General features: G+C 41.1%; 1 protein-coding gene across 1 annotated transcript in view; it reads right to left on the bottom strand.

The window, feature by feature from the left end:
• The window catches only part of SLC2A3 (solute carrier family 2 member 3), an 80,405-nt gene extending 61,391 nt beyond the window's left edge, over positions 1–19,014 (bottom strand). The window contains exon 1 of the mRNA XM_082349217.1: positions 18,932–19,014. Coding sequence (XP_082205343.1) covers positions 18,932–18,952 — 21 coding nt within the window. The 5' untranslated portion in view covers positions 18,953–19,014. The remainder of the gene's footprint in view (positions 1–18,931) is intronic.
• Positions 19,015–20,141: the final 1,127 nt, after the last annotated feature.

Here is a 20,141-nt window from a genome sequence, read left to right as displayed (position 1 = left end):
TTGACTCGAAAACATGTCTAGGTATATAATTTTAAAATAATACATATGTTCATTATTAAAAAAAATTTAAATACACAAATCTAAAAAGTAAAAAGTTAAAGACATACACTGCATTCCTATTAAATTTCAAGATTAACCATTATTAAAAACTTTGGGGGTGTGTATACACATATATGAACACACATGTTATATATGTACACATATTATAGAATACATACGCATGCTCTGTTTGTATACATGTATAATTATTTACTTATTTATTTTTATAAGTCCTTGCCTACATTTAAAAAAATTTTTTTAATTTATTTTTGGCTGCGTTGGGTCTTCATTGCTACACGCGGGCTTTCTCTACTTGCGGCGAGCGGGGGCTACTCTTCGTTGAGGTGCGTGGGCTGTTCATTGCGGTGGCTTCTCTTGTGGCAGAGCACGGGCTCTAGGTGCGGGGGCTTCAGTAGTTGCAACACATGGGCTTAGTAGTTGTGGCGCGTGGGCTCAGTAGTTGCAGTGCATGGACTGGGCTCTAGGGTGCCTGGGCTTCAGTAGTTGTGGCTCACAGGCTCTAGAGCGCAGGCTCAGTAGTTGTGGCGCACAGGCTTAGCTGCTCTGCGTCATGTGGGATTTTCCCAGACCAGGGATCGAATCTGTGTCCCCTGCATTGGCAGGCGGATTCTTAACCACTGCGCAGCCAGAGAAGTCCCCATGTACCATTTGAAAAAATGGTGTTATATAAATACATCATTTTAGAATTGTGATATTCTTTCACTCAACAATAAATCATGGGCATCGTTTTATATCAGTGCATTTGTCTGTAGATATGCTGTACTGTGGTCCATCAATATGGTAGGGAACACCATAAGTGACTGTCCATTTAGGTTGCTTTGCTATTACAAATAATGCTGCAGTAAACATCTTTGTGCAGTTATCCTTGTGAACTTCCGAGAGCATGTTGTAGGATAAATTTGTAAATATGGAATTCATAGTTCAAAGGTACATGTATTTTACAATTTTGAAAAGAATTACTACATTTCCCTTTCCTAAAGTACTAATTTTTATTTCTACCAGTTGTGTAAAGAGTATCTTCTTATATCCATCCAAAACAGAATTTTTTTAAAAAATAAATTTATTTATTTTATTTATTTATTTTAGGCTGCATTGGGTCTTCATTGCTGCGCGGGCTTTCTCTAGTTGCGGCGAGCGGGGGCTACTCTTCCTTGTGGTGCACGGGCTTCTCACTGTGGTGGCTTCTCTTGTTGCAGAGCATGGGCTCTAGCCGCACGGGCTTCAGTAGTTGTGGCACGCGGGCTCTAGAGCTCAGGCTCAGTAGTTGTGGTGCATAGGCTTAGTTGTTCCGCGGCATGTGGGATCTTCCCGGGCCAGGGCTCGAACCCGTGTCTCCTGCATTGGCAGGCGGATTCTTAACCAGTGCGCCACCAGGGAAGCCCCCAAAACAGAATATTGATCACCCTTTTTAATTTGTCCTATCTCCTAGGTAAAATAAGATATAATTTCTATGTGCATTATTATTGAAGTAGTAAAAATATGAGTACACATGCCTCACATTTTTGTTGTAGTTGATAATGTTGTGTGATCTGCCACCCCATAGAAGATACACAACATTACTTCAAAAAAGGCAGTGGTCAAAAGTATGGTTAGAATGATCTCATTCCTTATAAATAAACGAGTTATATATAAACACATACACACATGCACATGTGCACAGGAAAAAATATGGAGCATTACACCAAATGATTAACTCTAGTCAGTAAGATTATAGAGAACTTTCACTTTATCTGATATCTATTTTTCTGGAATAAACTTTAAAAAAAGAAAAAAGAATAAGTATACGTTGTTTTCAGTGAAAAATACTTTCAAACACAGATCTGATTATATCACTGCTGTGCTCCAAACTCTTCAATGATTTGTTGCCTACAGAAGAAAATTCACATTGATACAGGAAGCATTCAAGGCCTTACACAATTTCATTCACTCCTATCTAATCTGATCACACAAATTACCTCTATACTCTTTTTATTGTGATTTTCTCTGCCTGAAATATGGTTATTTACCTTTTCTGCCTGTTGCCATACCTCCGAGGCCCAGCTCAAATGTCCGTCCACTTGCGTTCTTTCCAATCCTCAGGAACAATTAATTATGCTCTCCTGCGTGCTTACAGAGTACCCCCCCTTTGTTTTTTACAGTTCTATTATAGGACTAACCATAATCTTATGTACTATAGTTGAGTGCACATATGAATTCCTTTAGAGTCCCTTTGTTTTCTTCCGGCGCTCAGAACAGGGCCTAGATTACCCAGATTGCAGTTCCAAGGGGGGAGAACAATAGGCAATGTCACTACAGAATATTAGACTTATGGGACTCATAAACTCCCATGGTGACACCACATAAGATTGTGCCAATTGTGTCTGCACACCCAAACTACCATTCACGTCACGGTTTATGCCAATAGCGCCTTCCTTCCCCCAGCCCAGCTGTGCCTGATTTCCGGTCTTGCGTGGAGGACCTGAGGGAGAAATAAAAAATGCAGACAGGAGGAAGGGGTGTGGTATTGTCCAGAAGGCTTCCCCTTTGAGAAGGTAGGTTGAGAAAGACCTGAAGGCTCCGTGGTAGTTGCCCTGACAAAGTAGGAGGGAGGGAGATAGGAGAAAATTGTGTCCTAGGTTGAGGGGACAGAGTGAGAAAGGGCTGGAAGGTTGGACTATGGTGTGTTTGTGATCCTGCAAAAATGTCCACATGGCTGACCTGTAGGGGGCCAAGGGATGAGAAGAAGCTGGGAAGTAAACAGGGATCGTATCACAAATGGCCTGATATGCCAGGCGAAAGAGTCTGGACTCTATTCTGAGGACCACAGAGAACCAGTAGGTTAAGTACCGTAAACACACGAACACAAATTTTAGAAAGATTACTGATTGTACTAAAACTAATTAGGAGCTTTCTATAATAGATGACAATGGCTTGAACTGAGGTACTGGCAGGGGGCTCAGAATATCAGGTATCAAAAGGACTTAAAAAGTACATTTAATGCAAACCTCTGTTCTCAAGAAAATTTCCTTGAGAGGCAGATCTTATGATTTTCTGTTTGATTTTATTTTTCCGAAAATACAGATGGGAAAATAAGACATAGAAATAGTTGTGACAAAGCAGGAAAAAAAAATACAAAACCTGTCGGTGGGGTATTCATTCAATAAACGTCTACTGATCAACTACTACATATTGGGTCCTAGGCACAATTCTCCGTATACCACAGAAAGACATATCAAGGCTTAAAGCGACTGCTAAGCTTCAGGATATGTGCTATCTGATCATGGAGAAAGAGCATTTCTGAGTGCTGGGGGCCCTCCTTGTAGGATAAAATCTTTTAGAAAATATTTCAGCTATTTCTAAGTTTGTTTCTCTAGAACAGAGGCAAGGTTACATACTCATTAGATGATCAGGTGCTCCTCTTTAGCATTCCTCACCTTGAACTGGGTTTGGAAGGGTAACCTTAAGTTTATCCACTGCAAGAAGGCTGTGTGGATTGACCTTCCCTTCTCTTTCTCCTATGTTGGAAAGAACTATTCCTCCTCCAACTTGCCACAGTTTTTACCAAGGGGACTTCCCCACGTCTGGGGCACGTTTATTTTCATCTTGAACTGTTCCATATCACTTTCTCTCTCCTGCTTGGCTTTCGTCACCAACCCCGTGGAGCCATAGATAACACTTTACAATTTAAGAACAAAAGATATTTGGAATGTTAGGTACTCAGACAAGGAGAGATGTCTGGGACGGAGCATAAGCAGGAAAAGGGGAAAGGTGAGGTAGGTTGACATCTCCTGGCAGTAGATGCAGGAGTTCCCATCTCCAAAGACCTCTCATTGCCTGGAGACACTGGTTCTTGCTTAGGATTAAGTTAGGTTCTAGAAACTCTAAGAATTAGATCATCTCTAAGATCCCTTCCAGTTTCAAAATTTTACAGTTCTCGTAGGATTTCCACAACATATCTTTTCACAAGGTCAACTGGTAAAGAGAACTAGATAATTCTTAATTAAAATTAGGATTGAGGATCTGAGACTCATAGATAAATCTGGAAATAGAAGTTACATTTCTGGGATCTCCTACAGTTCCTTCAGTAGATTCCTATAAAAGTTATCCAAAACATTAACAACCTTTTGCCTTTAACTTTTGGCCCCTCTTACAATCCAAACACCAGTAAAACAAGGAGTATTAGCTAGGGAATTTGTTTAAGTTGTGCAATGTGTTTTGAAGCAAGTAATTTATTTTTAATATGCGGGATAAAAGAAACAGAGTTGTCAGATCTAGCAAAAACAAAAAAATAAACAAATAGAATGCCATTAAATTTGAATTTCAGGTAAACAATGAATAATTCTTTTAGTATAAATATGTCCCATGAAACGTTTGGGACATACCTATACCACAGAACTATTTCATGCAGCAGCTCTCAACAGAGGGAGCTAAAGTTCTGTTCCATCCCATGGGTTGTTAGGAGGATTAAATCAGAAAAAGTGGAGGAAGTGCCTAACACAATAAATAAAAGTTCTTTTTGCTTTCCCCTTAGGCTGAGGAATATGATATTGATAATTTTCAATCATCCATGTATAGACTGCAAAAAAGTTCAACCCCAGTCACCCTGCATACTTCTGGTTCATTTTTCCCTGCTGTCCATCTGTCTTAGCCACAGAAATGAAAAAAATGAAAAAATACTCAGTATTGGATGAAACATATTTAGAAAAGTAAATCTGCTAGTGGCTATTAAAAAGTCATAAATTATTGTGGTTTAGTCATACAATAGCTTCCATTAGCACAAAGAACTGGCTTTATATTGGGCAGCTTCAGATGTTAGAAAAATTTATGGTATAAAGTGAAAGGCCTATTCCCAACTGCATGACCTTGGCTGATCAGTAGAATGGTGACAGGCATGGACTTATTGGAAGGATTAAATAATATAAATTAAAGTTCTTTGAAAATTGTAGAGCACTAAGCTGTCACTGCGCTGAGTCCCACACAGTATAGGAAGTGAGGATTCCTTAACCAGAGGTCATGCAATGGCTCACCCCACAGGCCGACTTCCCTCAAAGGCATTGCTCTCTATACGCAGCTTGGGAAACCAGTGAGTATCATTTGCCTGGTACGTACCATAACTTCATCACTTTATCACTTCCCAGGATAACCCCTTAACTATCACTCTGGACGTATCCTTACATCCTCTTAAGACAGTTATGTCAATTCCAGTTCCTACTTGTTTTCTGATGACCGCCCACCTCACCCTTGCTCCCCAAATGGTTTTATCAGCAATGTTGGGACGATAAGAAGAAATCTAAATAGGTCATGGGATATAACCCTTATTCTTCTTCTTCTTCTTTTTTTTTTTTTTTTATAAATTTATTTATCTATTTATTTATTTTTGGCTGTGTTGGGTCTTCGTTTCTGTGCGAGGGCTTTCTCCGGTTGCGGCAAGTGGTGCGCGGGCCTCTCACTATCGCGGCCTCTCTTGTTGCCGAGCACAGGCTCCAGACGCGCAGGCTCAGTAGTTGTGGTGCACCGGCCCAGCTGCTCCGCGGCACGTGGGATCTTCCCAGACCAGGGCTCGAACCCGTGTCCCCTGCTTTGGCAGGCAGATTCTCAACCACTGTGCCACCGGGGAAGACCCCACCCTTCTTCTCCTTGATGTGGCTGTGATGCCTTCCTTACCCTAAACATTTACCACTGTTCCTCCCGGTCCACAAACGCTCCTCTTCTTAAGACACCAGTCTAATAACAGGAAGTAGACTTTTTCTTAAGTTATAATTAATTAGCGGTATCATTTTGCACACAATTTTACTCTAGTAGCCTTCATACTGGGCTATCTTTTTCTTTTTTTAAGATGCATTAGCAACATCTCCCACCAGAATGGTACATTGGTTAGAGTTGATGAACCTACATAGTTTACATTAGAGTTTACTCTTGGTGGTGTACATTCTGTGTTTGGACAAATGTGTAATGACTTGCAGCTAGCATTATGGTATCACAGAGTGTACTTTCACTGCCTCAGAAGTCCTCTATGCTCCACCTAGTTAGTCATCCCTACCTTTCCTCTCCACCCATTTTCAATAAAATAATTTTCCAAATCTTCAACTTTCATGAGTTTTCTTTGCTAAAATTGTTTTTCTTAAGAATGTGCCTGGGGGCTTCCCTGGTGGCGCAGCAGTTGAGAATCTGCCTGCCAATGCAGGAGACACAGGTTCGAACCCTGGTCTGGGAAGATCCCACATGCCACGGAGCAGCTGGGCCCGTGAGCCACAATTACTGAGCCCGCGCGTCTGGAGCCTGTGCTCCGCAACAGGAGAGGCCGCGATGGTGAGAGGCCCGCGCACCGCGATGAAGAGTGGCCCCCGCTTGCCACAACTAGAGAAAGCCCTCGCACAGAAACGAAGACCCAACACAGCCATAAATAAATAAAATAAATAAATAAATAAAAAGAGTAACTCAAAAAAAAAGAATGTGGCTGGTTTGTTCTTTTTTCTTTCCCATCTTTCTTTTCACTGCTTTCTCCTACTTTGTAAAAGAAAAGCTCATCTCTAACCCATCTTAAATTTTTACTATGGTGCAACGGGCACAACTTGGGAGCGTGTAGTTCCTGAGGGAGAGAGCTCTGACAGTCAATGCGGCATTGATGGCAACTGTTAAAGGGCGAAGCACCTTCCTAGTGCTACTCAGAGGATGCTTATCTGTGGATGGGCGACACCAGCATCTCCTGGGAGCTTGTCAGACGTGCAAATTTACAGCTCCGCTCCACACCTGCTGGGTCAGACTCTCTGAAGGGTAGGGCCAAGAAATCTGTCTTAACAATAACAAGCCTTCGAAGCGAATCTTAAATGTACTAAAGTTTTAGAAGCATCATCTGGTAAAGAAACCCTCAGCAAAGTTCCAGAGCATCTGTTTGTCTTAGAAGTGAGAAGTAAGATGGTTGACACGGGGACAGAAGTTAACATTTTTATTTGAAATAAGAAAGAAAGTCAGACTTTTTTCTGACAGAAAAGAAGTCTGACTTGGCTTACTGGTTTGCCCATGAGCAATGGCTTTGTCATTTAGTTGATAATTCCACATACTGCATGAGCTATGTCTGTATTCAAAGGTTTTTACCAAGGGCAAAAAAAAAAAAAAAAAAGTCTACAAGGCCTGCGGGCTGGTTGTAGTTTAGGGGCAAGTGGAGCCTGAAATACAGCCGCTGCTCCTGTGTCACTGGCCAGCCCTGTTCCTCAGCCAGAAGGAGGGGCACCTTTACTCTGCACAGCGGGACTGTCTCTAGAAAACTGTCCAGTCTGCTTTTTCCCAAAGAGACCCTTTTTCCTAATTTGCACAAAGTTACCAGAAAAGCTAAAAATGGCCCCAAAAACATTCAAGACAGAAGAAATTAATACCTGAAAGTTATTTAAACACTAAAATAAATTATTTTAATCCCCTGCATTGGCAGGCGGATTCATAACCACTGCACCACCAGGGAAGCCCAAAATAAATTATTTTAGATGTCAACTTAAAAATGTGTGTGTGTGTGTGAGGTGGGGAGTACATAGTTTTTCAAAATTATTTTCTGAGTAAACAAGCCAAAAGGGAGATCACTGCTTCTTTCTTTCTGTGTTGCTCTGGCACCCACCCTCCACCCTAAATCTCTTCCTTTCTCTGTGGTTCTATATCTTATACCCCATCAAAACCTATCGTGTGGGGACTTCCCTGGTGGCGCAGTGGATTAAGAATCCAGTTCTTCCTTGGGGCTTCCCTGGTGGGGCAGTGGTTGAGAAACCGCCTGCCAATGCAGGGACACGGGTTCGAGCCCTGGTCCAGGAAGATCCCACATACCGCGGAGCAACTAAGCCCGTGCCCCACAACTACTGAGCCTGTGCTCTAGAGCCCGCGAGCCACAACTGCTGAGCCCTCGCAGCACAACTACTGAAGCCTGTGTGCCTAGAGCCCGTGCTCTGCAACAAGAGAAGCCACCGCGATGAGAAGCCCGCGCACTGCAACGAAGAGCAGCCCCTGCTCGCCGCAACTAGAGAAAGCCTGCTCAGCAACAAAGACCCAACGCAGCCAAAAAAAAAAAAAAAGCTTATCATGAACAGCTTCCTTTCCTGTTACCTTCTGCTTGATCTTTTGCCTAAATGTTCTCAACTTTATTCTCTTCTCTTGGGGGCTTTGCCGATTCATTGCTAGGACAGCACTCTCAGGCCTAACTAAATACACCAACCCATCACCAGCTCACCTCATCTGGACTCAGCTGGATTCTCATTTCCAGCCCCTGTGAACCCACAGGACCAGGAAGGGAGCCCCAAGGGCACACATCGCCACCTGGCGGCCGATTGCTAACCAGACCTGGCGACACCAGGACGCTCTCAGTGACACGGGGACAGGCCTGAAGGCAGATTGGCAAGAAGCACCAGTCGCGGATGGAACTGCCAGGGTTAGCTCCCTCTGCTTGGGTAACAGCATCTTCTCTGGCTGGAAACATCCTTCAAAATCTGTTTCTCTCAAAATTCACTTCATCTTTCATAGTCCAGTGTAAATGCCATGATCCCTTTTTTTGACCTTTCGAGTTAGAGGATCTCACTCCTCTACAAGTCCCAGAGTGGGGTCAGCATTTCATTATAAGTCAGGGAACTCCACATTGCCTAATCCGAACTATTTCTCCTCCTCTAGTGCCTCAAAGACTCAGGTCCTTTGAAGTACATGCCATCAGGATATTGCAATCTGCTGATCTCCTGGGCCACTTCCCCTCATTCACTGGAAATTTAAAAACCTGACTCATTCTCTTGGTTACACAACTCCTACTGTCCTCATTTCTAGTGACTTCGTCATCCTTGGAAACAATTCATCCCATGCGCTGGCCTCAGTGTCTTATCCGCTCATTTCCAATCATCTTGTTTTCCAGCCCACCTTAGTCACTTATTCTCATGGTGACACCCTAGCCCTGGTTATTAGTAATAAACGCACTCCTTCCAAAACTTCTATTTCTTGCATCTCACACTGATTGTTACCGCCTCTTCAACAATTTCTGGACAGAAGTAGGATTTTTAAGCTATTGACTCTATCAAATTTTCACTGCCCATCATCCTTCTATCTTTACTTTCTATATCTCCCAACTTAAATTGTTTGATTCATCACTCTAAACACTCTTTTGCATAAACTTGCAACTCCCTAGCAGTTCTTTCCCTCCTGCTGTATTATTCCTTGGTAAAACCCCAACCCTTGTTAAATCCAGCTCTAATTACTCTGCTTGCTTGCATTCACTAACTAAATAAACATAACTGGAGAAAAATCCACAACCGTGCTAACTGGTCTCACATTAAATTAGATGATAATCTCAAGTGGGCTCTCCCACTGCTCTGCAAAGCTTTATTTTCCCAAATCGATTCACTACCTGTTGTCCAAGAAAACAGTTTCACACTTTTTCCTCTCGACTCAAATTTCTAGGATCTCCTGTCCTTTTTCACACTTAGCTGATAATCTCATTTCTTATTTCTTTGAAAAACTAAAGAAATTTCTCATCTTCCTACTTCCCTACCAAATCGAATTTGACTGAATCAGTATCCACACACTCAGCTTGCTTCTTGTTGAAATAGACTGATTGTCTAACATCTCCTAAGGCTAGCCCATCCACCACAGAACTGGATCCCTTTACCTCTGACCTTACTCAAGAATTTTGTCCTAAAAGCATTTCCCTTATATCATCAAATTTTCCCTTTCTACCAGATCCATATCATGTCTCTTAACAACACTTTCCCTTAGATAAAGACAAACTTCAGAAAAGTAGATACTTCTGGCATGGTAAGAAGCTAGAGGAGAATCTTACAAGACATACAAGACTCAATTTCTTAAGCAGGGGTGGGTATCAAGGTGTTCATTTGCGAAATTCTTGCCTTGTTCACAAAGACGATGCTGAAAGCGAAGGAAGCAGCACTGAAAGGCGTCCACACACTGCGCCTCTGAAGGCAACCCAATATCCCTGGAAGAGCGCCCCCCGGAGAAACGAGCTTGACCACTACGCCATCATCAAGCCCCCCTGACGTGGGTCAGCCATGAAGAAGACAGAAGACAATAACATACTTGTGTTCATTGTGGAGGTCAAGGCCAACAAGCACCAGATCAAACAGGCTGTGAAGAAGCTCTGTGACACTTACATGGCCCAAGGTCAACTCCCTGATCAGGCCTGATGGACAGAAGAAGGCATGTGTCCGACTGGCTCCTGATTATGATGCTTTAGAGGTTGCCAACAAAATTAGGATCATCTAACCTGAGTCTATCTGATTAATTCTAAATATAAAATTTTTCACCATAAAAAATTCTTATAATACATCCATTCCTTCAGAGTAATGAAAGAAATAATTCTTCTCTTGACCTCAAGTCCCTTCTCAAGGTGAGCGCCCCTTTAATGTAAATTCCTCCAATTCCTCAAACCATTCTCTATTAAACCTACTCCAATTAGGCTTTTGTCCCTCCTGCTGTTTGAACGAATCCTATCAAGGTCATCAGCGAACTCCATCTTATCAAATCCAAGGGTCAATTCTCTATCCTTCTAACTTGACCACTCCAAAACATCTGACAAAACTCATCACTCTCCCCTTGTTCGAGTAAATTTCTTCCCTTGGCTTTTCATACACCAATTTGCTCTGGTTTCTCATTAATCTTACTGCCTTTTATCAGCATTTCTAAATGCTGTAATGTTCCCAAGGTTCAATCCTTAAGACACTTTTCTACACACACTCACTCCCTGGGTTCTCTCCTCCAGGCCCATGGCTTTAAATACCATTTACATGAAATCTCAGTCTCCAGTTGGACCTGGTCTTTCGGCTGTAGACTTGGATGTCTCCACGTGGAGGGCTAATGAGAATCTCAAAGCCAGGAGTGCCCCAGGCTCCTGCTCACTCCTCTCCTAACTTGTTCTTCCTCCAATTTCCTACCTCAATTGCTTAAGCTAAAAATCGAGGAACTAATATTGACTTCCGCATTACGTTTGAACCCCATGCCCAATTCATTAGCAAGTCCTGCCTGTTGAATCTGGCAGTTTTTACTACCCGTTACTACCACCGTTGCCCAAGTCACCGTCATCTCTACCAATACAACAGCCAATAACTGATCTCTCTGCTTCTACGTTTGCCCCCTACAGTCCATTCTGCCACTCACAGAAACAGTGATCTCTTAAAAACATAAATCTGCACTTATTTGTCCCCTGGTCAGAATCCTTCCAACATATTTAGAAAAAAAAAAGTAAGCATCTCATCATGGACTACCGGGCACTACGTGATCTGCTCTGGGCTGTCTCCCCACCTCACTTCCTGCCACTCTTCTCCAGGATGCACCACACTCCTTCCCTGCTGTTCTTTGAATGCATGGGCCAAATGCAGCCTACCCCGTTTTTGATTGTCGTTAATTTTTTTTTTCTTAACTTTTTGAGATAATTATAGATTCACAGGTAGTTAGAAATAATACAGAAATCCCATATGTTCCTCACCCAGTTTCCCCTAATGGCAACATCTTGCATAACACAGTCACCATATCACAACCAGGGAATTGATATTGATAAGTCTACTCACCTTATTCAGATTTTGCCAGTTTTACAAACACTCACTTATGTGTGTGTGTTTAGTTCTATGTAATTTTATCACTTGTGTAAATTCTTATGACCACCATCCCAGTCAAGATACAAAATATCAGTAGTTCTATCAGAAGGATACCTCCGAAAAGAAGAAGGAGAAGGCAAAGGAGGAGGAGGAGGAGAAGGAGAAGGATCCCTCGTGCTTCTTTTTATAGCCAGTCATCTCTGGCCCCGAGTCCCAACCAGTGGCAACCATTAATCTGTCTTCCATCTCTATAATTTTGCCATTTAAAAATGTATATATAAAGAAAAACAAATAAAAGAAAAAATGTATATAAATGGGACTATTTTAGTTTGGGCTGCCATAACAGAGTAGTATAGACCGGGTGACTTAAACAACATTTATTGCTCACAGTTCTGAAGGCTGGAAGTCCAAGATCAAGGTGCTAGCATGGTTGGGTTCTAGTTAAGGTCCTTTTCCTGGTTTCCAGACAGGCATCTTCTCACTGTGTCCTCACACAGCAGAGGAAGACTGAGCTAGTTCTCTGGCTTCTTATTTATTTATTTATTTATTTATTTATTTATTTATGGCTGCTTTGGGTCTTCGTTGCTGAGCACGGGCTTTCTCTAGTTGCGGCGAGTGGGGGCTACCCTTCGTTGCGGTGCGCAGGCTTCTCATTGCGGTGGCTTCTCTTGTTGAAGAGCACAGGCTCTAGGCGCACGGGCTTCAGTAGTTGTGGCTCGTGGGCTCTAGAGCACAGGCTCAGTAGTTGTGGCACACGGGCTTAGTTGCTCTGCGGCATGTGGGATCTTCCCGGACCAGGGCTCGAACCCATGTCCCCTGCATTGGCAGGCGGATTCTTAACCACTGTGTCACCATGGAAGTCCGTCTGGCTTCTTTTTATAAAGACACTCATCCCACCCATAAAGGTTCCATCCTCATGACCTAATTACCTACCAAAGTCCCCATCTTCAAATACTATCACATTGGGGATTAGATTTCAACTTATGAGTTTTGAGGGAACACAAACATTCAGTCCATAACAAGATCACATAACATGTAACCTTTTGAGTTTGTTTCTTTTCACTTGGCATAATTTCCTTGAGATCCATCCAAGTTGTTGCATGTATCAGTAGTTTGTTCCTTTTTATTGCTGAGTAGTATTCTATGGTAGGAATGTACCATAGTTTGTTAACCTTTCATCTGTTCAAGGACAATTAGGTTGTTTCTAGTTTTCGGCTCTGACAAATAAAGCTGCTATAAACCTTCAAGTACAGGTTTTTTATGATTACGTTTTTATTTCTCTGGGATAAATGCCCAAGAGTGCAGTTGCTGGGTGATATGGTAAGTGCATGTTTAGTTTTGTAAGAAACTGTCATATTCTATACCAGAGTCGTTGCACCATTGTATACTTTCACCAGTAATGTATAAAGGATCCAGCTTTTCTGCATGCTCGCCAGAAAATGGTGTTATTATTTTTCATTTTAGCCATTCTGAAAGGCATGTAGTTATACCTTATTGTGGCTTTAATTTGCGTTTCCCTAGTGGCTAATGATGTTGAGCATCCTTTCATGTGCTTATTTGTCATCTGTATAATTTCTTCAGTGAAATGTCTCCTCAATGTCTTTTGCCCATTTTATTAACTGTTGATTTTTTTTAATAACAGCTTTATTGAGATATAACTCACATATTATACAATTCACCATTTAAAGTGTACAATTCAGTGGTTTTTAGTATATTCACAAGGTTGTGCAACCACCGTCATAATTAATTGTAGAACACTTTCATCACCCCCAAAAGAAAATCCTTACCCGTTAGCAGTCACTCTCCGATTTCCCCCAAACTCCCAGGCCGAGGCAACCACTAGTCTACTATTTATCTTTATGGATTTGCCTACTCTAGACATGTCATATAAATGAAATCATATAATATGTGGTCTTTTGTGACTGGCTTTTTCTACTTAGTACAATATAATGTTTTCAAGATTCATCCATGTTGTAGCATGTATCAGTACTCTATTTCTTTTTATTGTTAAATAATATTCCATTTTAGAGAATTCCCTGGTGGTCCAGTGGTCAGGACTCAGCGCTTCCACTGCCAAGGGCTGGAGTTTGATCCCTGGTTGGTGAACTAAGATCCCACAAGCCACGCGGTACAGCCAAAAAAAAAAAAAAAAAAAAATCCATTTTATTGGACATACCACATTTCATTTATCCGAGCATCAGTGGATAGACATTTGGGTTGTTTCCACTATTATGAATAATGCTGCTATGAGCACTCAAGTCAAGTTTTTGTGTGGACATATGTTTTCATTTCTCTTGGGTACACCTAGGAGTGGAATTTCTGGGTTGTAGGGTAATTCTATGTTTAACTTTTTGAGAAACTGCCAGCTGTACCATTTTACATTCCTACCAGCACTGTATCAGAGTTTTGATTTCTCCACACCCTTGCCAAAACATTCCAGTATCTGTATTTTCAATTATAGACAACCTGGTGAGTGTGAGGTAATATCTCATTGTGATTTCCGATGTGCATTTATTTCTCTAATGGCTAATGATACTGGGCATCATTTCATGTACTTATTGGCCATTTTTATATCTTCTTCTGAGAAATGTCTACACAGATCCTTTGGCCATTTAAAAAATTGGGTTATTTGTCTTTTTATTATTGTATTGTAATAGTCTTTATATATTCTAGATACAAGTCCCTTTTTATAAACATGATTTGCCAAAATTATCTCCCATTCTGTGGTTTGCCTTTTCATTTTTTTTTTTTTAAAGTAAATGTGTTTTTAAAAACTTTTAATTACAGCATTTTTTCACCCTTTTTAGATCAGCTCAAAACAGCATCAGTTCTTGCATAAGGGCTTCAGAGATCTTAGGTTAAAGGAACAAAGAAGTCAGTATTATTCATTTTTTTTTAATGAATTAATTTATTTACTTATCTTTGGCTGTGTTGGGTCTTTGTTGCTGCGCACGGGCTTTCTCTAGTTTCGGAGAGCACGGGCTACTCTTCGTTGTGGAGCACGGGCTTCTCATTGCGGTGGCTTCTCTTGTTGCGGAGCACGGTCTCTAGAGCGCAGGTTCAGTAGTTGTGGTGCACGGGCTTAGTTGCTCCGCGGCATGTGGGATCTTCCTGGACCAGGAATTGAACCCATGTCCCCTGCATTGGCAGGCAGATTCCCAACCACTGCGCCACCAGGGAAGCCCCTCTTTTCACTTTCTTGATGGTGTCCTTTGACGTCCAAAAGTTTTTAATCTTGATTATGTCCAACATATCTATTTTTTTCATTTGCTACTCATACTTTTGGTGTCATATCTAAGAAACCGTTGCCTAATCCAAGACCATAAATGTTTATGTGTTCTTCTAAGAGTTCTATGGTTTTAGCTCTTACACCTAGGTCTTTGATCCATTTTGAGTTCCTTTTTGTATATGGTATGAGGTAAGGGTCTAACTTCACTCTTCTGCATGTGGCTACCCAGTTGACCCTGTAACATTTGTTGAAAACACTATTCTTCCCCATTGAATGGTCTTGCCATCCTTGTTGAAAAATCAGTTGAACACAGATGCATGGGATTTATTTCAGTACTCTCAATTCTATTCCATTGATCTATATGTCTAACCTTATGCTAATACCACACTGTCTTGATTATAGTTTTCTGTTGAGTTTTGTTGAAAGGGCTTTTTATTTTCTAGATGCAAGTCCTTTGTCAATATGTGCTTTGCAAATATTTTTTCTGTGGCCTATCTTTTCACTATCTTTATAGGGTCTTTTGCAGAGCAAAAGCTTTTAATTTTAGTGAGGCCTATCTATCTATCTATCTATCTATCTATCTATCTATCTATCTATCTATCTAGGCCTGTGCTTTTGATGTCAAGCCTCTGCCTGATTTTGTAAATAAAGTTTCATTGTAACACACCATGCCTACCTCCTTACATAATGTCTGTGGCTGCTTTAGTAGCCGTGTTGAATAGTTGTAACAGAGACCACATGGCCCACAAAGCCTAAAACAGTTACTATCTGGCTCTTTACAGAAGAGGTTCTTGACCCGCTGCTCTAATCTGCTAAACCTTTACACTCCAGGGCCCTTACACACTCCCTCTGTCTGAAACACTCTTTCCTTGGATCTCCTTCTCACGGCTGGCTCTCTAGTGTTATTCTGGTTTCTGCTCAAATTTACCTTAGAGAGGCCTTCCATGACCATATTATTTAGAATACGCAACCCTCCCCATCATTCCACCATCTACTCCCTTACTTTAGTTTTCTTCATAGAATTTATCACTTCCTTCACTAGAATAAGCTCCATGAGGGCAGTCTCAGGCACCAACAGTGCCTGTCATATAATATCACTCAAGAAATACTTGAATAAATGAGTCACAGAGAACTATGTGGAAACCACGTCTTTCCAGGAAAAATAATTCTACTGATATTTATTACCCCATAAACTATTTTGTTAGAGGAACAATACTTGAATGAAAGAACAATAGGTCTGATTCCCTTCATGAACTATATAATGATGTTTTTGTGTCATTTTACCTCCATGGCATTCCCTAACATATCGAGCTAAAGAGTTACATATGGCTGGAGAGCAAGGACGTTTGAAAGTCTTTACATTTGTTTTCTAACTCTGTATTCCATCCTGATCTCCGCCTGAACTGAAATTCAATGGGTCGATAATAATGTAGGTTATCTTTTTCACACTACAATTGATTTCTCCTGATTGCTCTTGAATTCTGAACCTCTTGATCCGTCTGCAGGGGAACAATGTAGAACAGAGGAAAGGAAAGAGAGCTTTGGCATAAAGATACTGGTCACAGGCCAGCTCTAGCACTAGTTATGTGACCTTAAAAACATATCTCAAGATCTTAAACCTTGTTTTCAGATAGTAACATCTGCTTCACGAATAAATGTATGTAAATAATAATTAATTCCCAATTATTTAACATCTTCTATATGCCAATGTGAGATTATATATATATTTGTCCCCGGTTCCTGGCATAGATCTCTTAAAACCCTTGTAATTTCCTAAGTCATAAGAACACTGGGAACATCTCTCATTCTAATAATTGTCTTTGACCAGGTCCCTGATGCAGGGCTCCTAAAACCCTTGTAAATTCCTAAGTGATAAGAGCACTAGGATCCTCTTTTGCTCTGATGAGGTGACTGTGGGTGGGCTCCTGGATGGCTCAAGGATGGGGGTTGGTCACCAGCAAGACCAAGCCATGATTAGAAGCTTGGAATTATCAGCCCACCCCTCATCCTCCAGAGACGGGAGAGGGGCTGGAAATGGAGTTAATAATTGATCGTGTCTATGTGAGGAAGCCTCCATAAAATCCCAATAGTAGGTTTGGAGAGTTTTCAGGTTGGTAAACACATCACACTGGGAGGGTGACGCACCTCAGCTCCATGGGGACGGAAGCTCCTATGTTCAGGACCCTCCCAGACCCTGCCCTATGTATTTCTTTATCTGGTTGTTCATCTGTATCCTTTATCATATCTTTTCATAAACTGGTAGACATAAGTGTTTCCCTGGGGTCTGTGATCCATTTTAGCAAATTAATGGAACCCAAGGAGGGGGTCATTGTAACCTCTGATCTATAGCTGGTTGGTCAGAAGCACAGGTGATAACCTGGGTTTGCAACCAGTGTCTGAGGTATGTGTGTATGGGGGCCGGGACAGCAGCAGTCTTGTGGGACTGAGACCTTTACTTGTGGGATCTGGTTAGATAGTGTCAGAATTGAGTTAAATTTTAGGACATCCAGTTGGAGCCACAGAGAATTGCTTCGTGTGCAGAAAAACTGAGATTTTTTTCCTTTACAGCCAAATACTTTGCTAAGTGCTGAGAATATATTATCTAATTTAATTGTCACAATAATCAGCAAAGATCGATGTCATCCAAAGAGTTAATTATAGTGTCTGGCTAATAGGTATGAAATAGGACAAACTTTCACAGCCATTTGCATCTGGCTATGTCAAAATGGCCTTGTCAAAAGTAAAATCACTGTTTTTTTGTTTTTTGTCTTTGTTGGGCTATAGTTGATGTAAAATCACTGTTTTTTTTTTTTAAATCACTGTTTTTAATGCCAGTAACAACAGCAAAAACTATCTTAAACCTTTGCTTATCCTTAATTCCCACTAAAATTCAGGGGACTCTGTCCTTTAATTTCTCTATTATTGAGATGTTTCACAGGCACGTACTTCTTTTTTAATAAAACAACCACCACAACGACGATATATGATTTCTTAATAATGATAAGGTTGGCATAATTAGGAAGCCCACAAATAACAGAGGTAGACTACCCTATGATTTTTGAAATGGAAAAACACAGTAGTATCCAATCTTAAATAGTCAAATCTAATTATTAATTATGCAGCAGGGGGAGCTTGGTGGGAGCTGGGGTGGGCAGGGGCACAGTGGCTTTGCTCACCATTGGTAAAGGGGTGAACACATTTTAAAAAAGGATCACTCCTTGATTTCTGTGTGTCACACCTTGTCCTCACAGTGTTTCCACCAATGTCTTTCCAAAATAGCCTTAACAACTATCATGTAAACGTACCATCTTTAAAAATGTATTGACTTTTTAGATTTTCCAAAAGATGCGATGTTTTGGAAAATGTGCTACGGAAGAGCAATTGCCCGCCCTGTTCTTCCCCCAGCTCTGCTTTCCTTAGTTTGATCAATAAAAAATTTGGGAAAGAATCTGGCAGTCTGATAAGACCGCCATTCAAGATTCCAGTGAATTCCCTGAGAACGAGCTTATTTGAAGTCTTTCTGGATATGATCACATGGGCTAAACCCTTTGCTTCAGGCAATATGTGATTTAGTCACCAGATGAGGCCTACCCAGTCCCCATCCCAGGCCAAAGGGTCATAAATTCTTTAATATCTTTTTGTGACTCTTCATCACAGTGCTTTGCAAGTAATATGACTCAGTAACACTTTAGAGTCTGCTCTATAAGAACAGTTCTTATCATGGTGCAAATTCAGCTATGATTCTTCACACCTATATAGTCATGGCAGTTTTTAAGGAAATTCCCTCTCGTCCAGTTGTGTATAATTTTACTGAGGCCTGTTTGCAATTACAATGCTGAACATGGACATTTTATCATTTTGATTATTCTTGATGTTAAAGCACAAAATGCCACAAATGGCAAATACTAATTAATTGTGAATAAAAATAATATGGGAATGTACCAAGTCTATTGGCTGCAATAGTCTCTCCCACCACCACTTATGTAGGTCCACATTAATAAGACAACAAAAGTTTAGAGAGATGACAGGTATTGAGATTACAAACATAACCATGACAAAACAAGCTGATACCAATCTGACATAAATTCTTAATACTCACATCCTGTTTGTTGCTCTCCATCTCTCTGCTATACTAAGAATTGACTCACCCTCCAATTCTTCTTTAAGGTACTGCTTCCTGTAAATTGTAATTGGCTAGTTATTTATTTGCTTTATCTACTTAAGCTCCTTGAGAGATTGAGGCTGTGACAGCCCCCCGACCCACTGGCACACCAATAAGTACTTGTGGAAGTAGGTGAAACCTCATATAATTCTAGTGTCTTAGATTAACTCAATTCTGGGGTCCTCAACAAAGCTCTTTCCACTTGTTCAGTAGCCAGTGGGAAGAATTTTATCAAGTAAAGGGAGAGAAAACGGAAAGAGCTGCATATGGTGCAAAATGGAACCTCTACATTTTGAGTCATTGCTCTGTCACCAGCTAGCACAGTTTCCCCATCAGCAAAAGGAGCAGGGATTAGGTGAACTTGCTGTCATAAAATTCTGTGATTTAATGGGGCTTATTTTGCCATGTAAAATTAATAAAATATTTGAAATAAACCACCTCCTCACAGCTTCACCTGAGCCTAAACAGCATCAGTGAGCTGCAGTGGAGTCAGAAATCAGGAGTCTGCTTAACCAGTTATCAAGTCCGAGTGCTTCCTCCTTGACCAGCTCTCCTGACTTGGACGCATAGTTGGGGATCAGCTGAGATGTATGGTGAAACACTAGTATTATGTCCTGAGTTGATTAGGAGGAAGGGGAGAATTAGGACAGACCGCTCCTTTGACTATTCCACAGCCTCCTTATTACCCTCTCCTTTTCATTTCTCTCTGCAGCCCCTGCCCCCCAGTGTCTCTCCTTTCCTCTGTCTGCTAGCTCTTGGCTTCCAGGTCATCATCCTTCGGGGAAAAAATAAAAACCAAAAAACTCTACAACTCTTCTAACCCAAATAAATATACTTTTCTTTAAAAGTAAGGTGCTATACTTGCAGTGAATGAATGAATGAGCCATAATTTTCTAAGGAAATTCCAATTTTCATCTTTCAAAAACCTACAGAGCTATCATTTGCATAGCACTTAAACTCCTGGTAGGTATCTTTCAAGGTCAGCACAGTTCCCTTTGCCTGGATGGTTTTTCTACGGCTCTCACTTTCTTCAGGTCTTTGGTCAAAAGACACTTCCTCAGACCCATTCCTTCCCCCACCCGCAAGTGAATATGCCAGTCCCCTCCCCATTTCTTACTACATATTTTCTTCATAAGATTTATCACCG

Source organism: Balaenoptera borealis, assembly GCF_965194805.1.
Source record: "Balaenoptera borealis genome assembly, chromosome: 13".
In the NCBI taxonomy this organism is placed as follows: domain Eukaryota; kingdom Metazoa; phylum Chordata; class Mammalia; order Artiodactyla; family Balaenopteridae; genus Balaenoptera; species Balaenoptera borealis.
The sequence above is the reverse complement of the archived record's forward strand: the minus strand, read 5'-3'. Positions and strand labels throughout refer to the sequence as shown.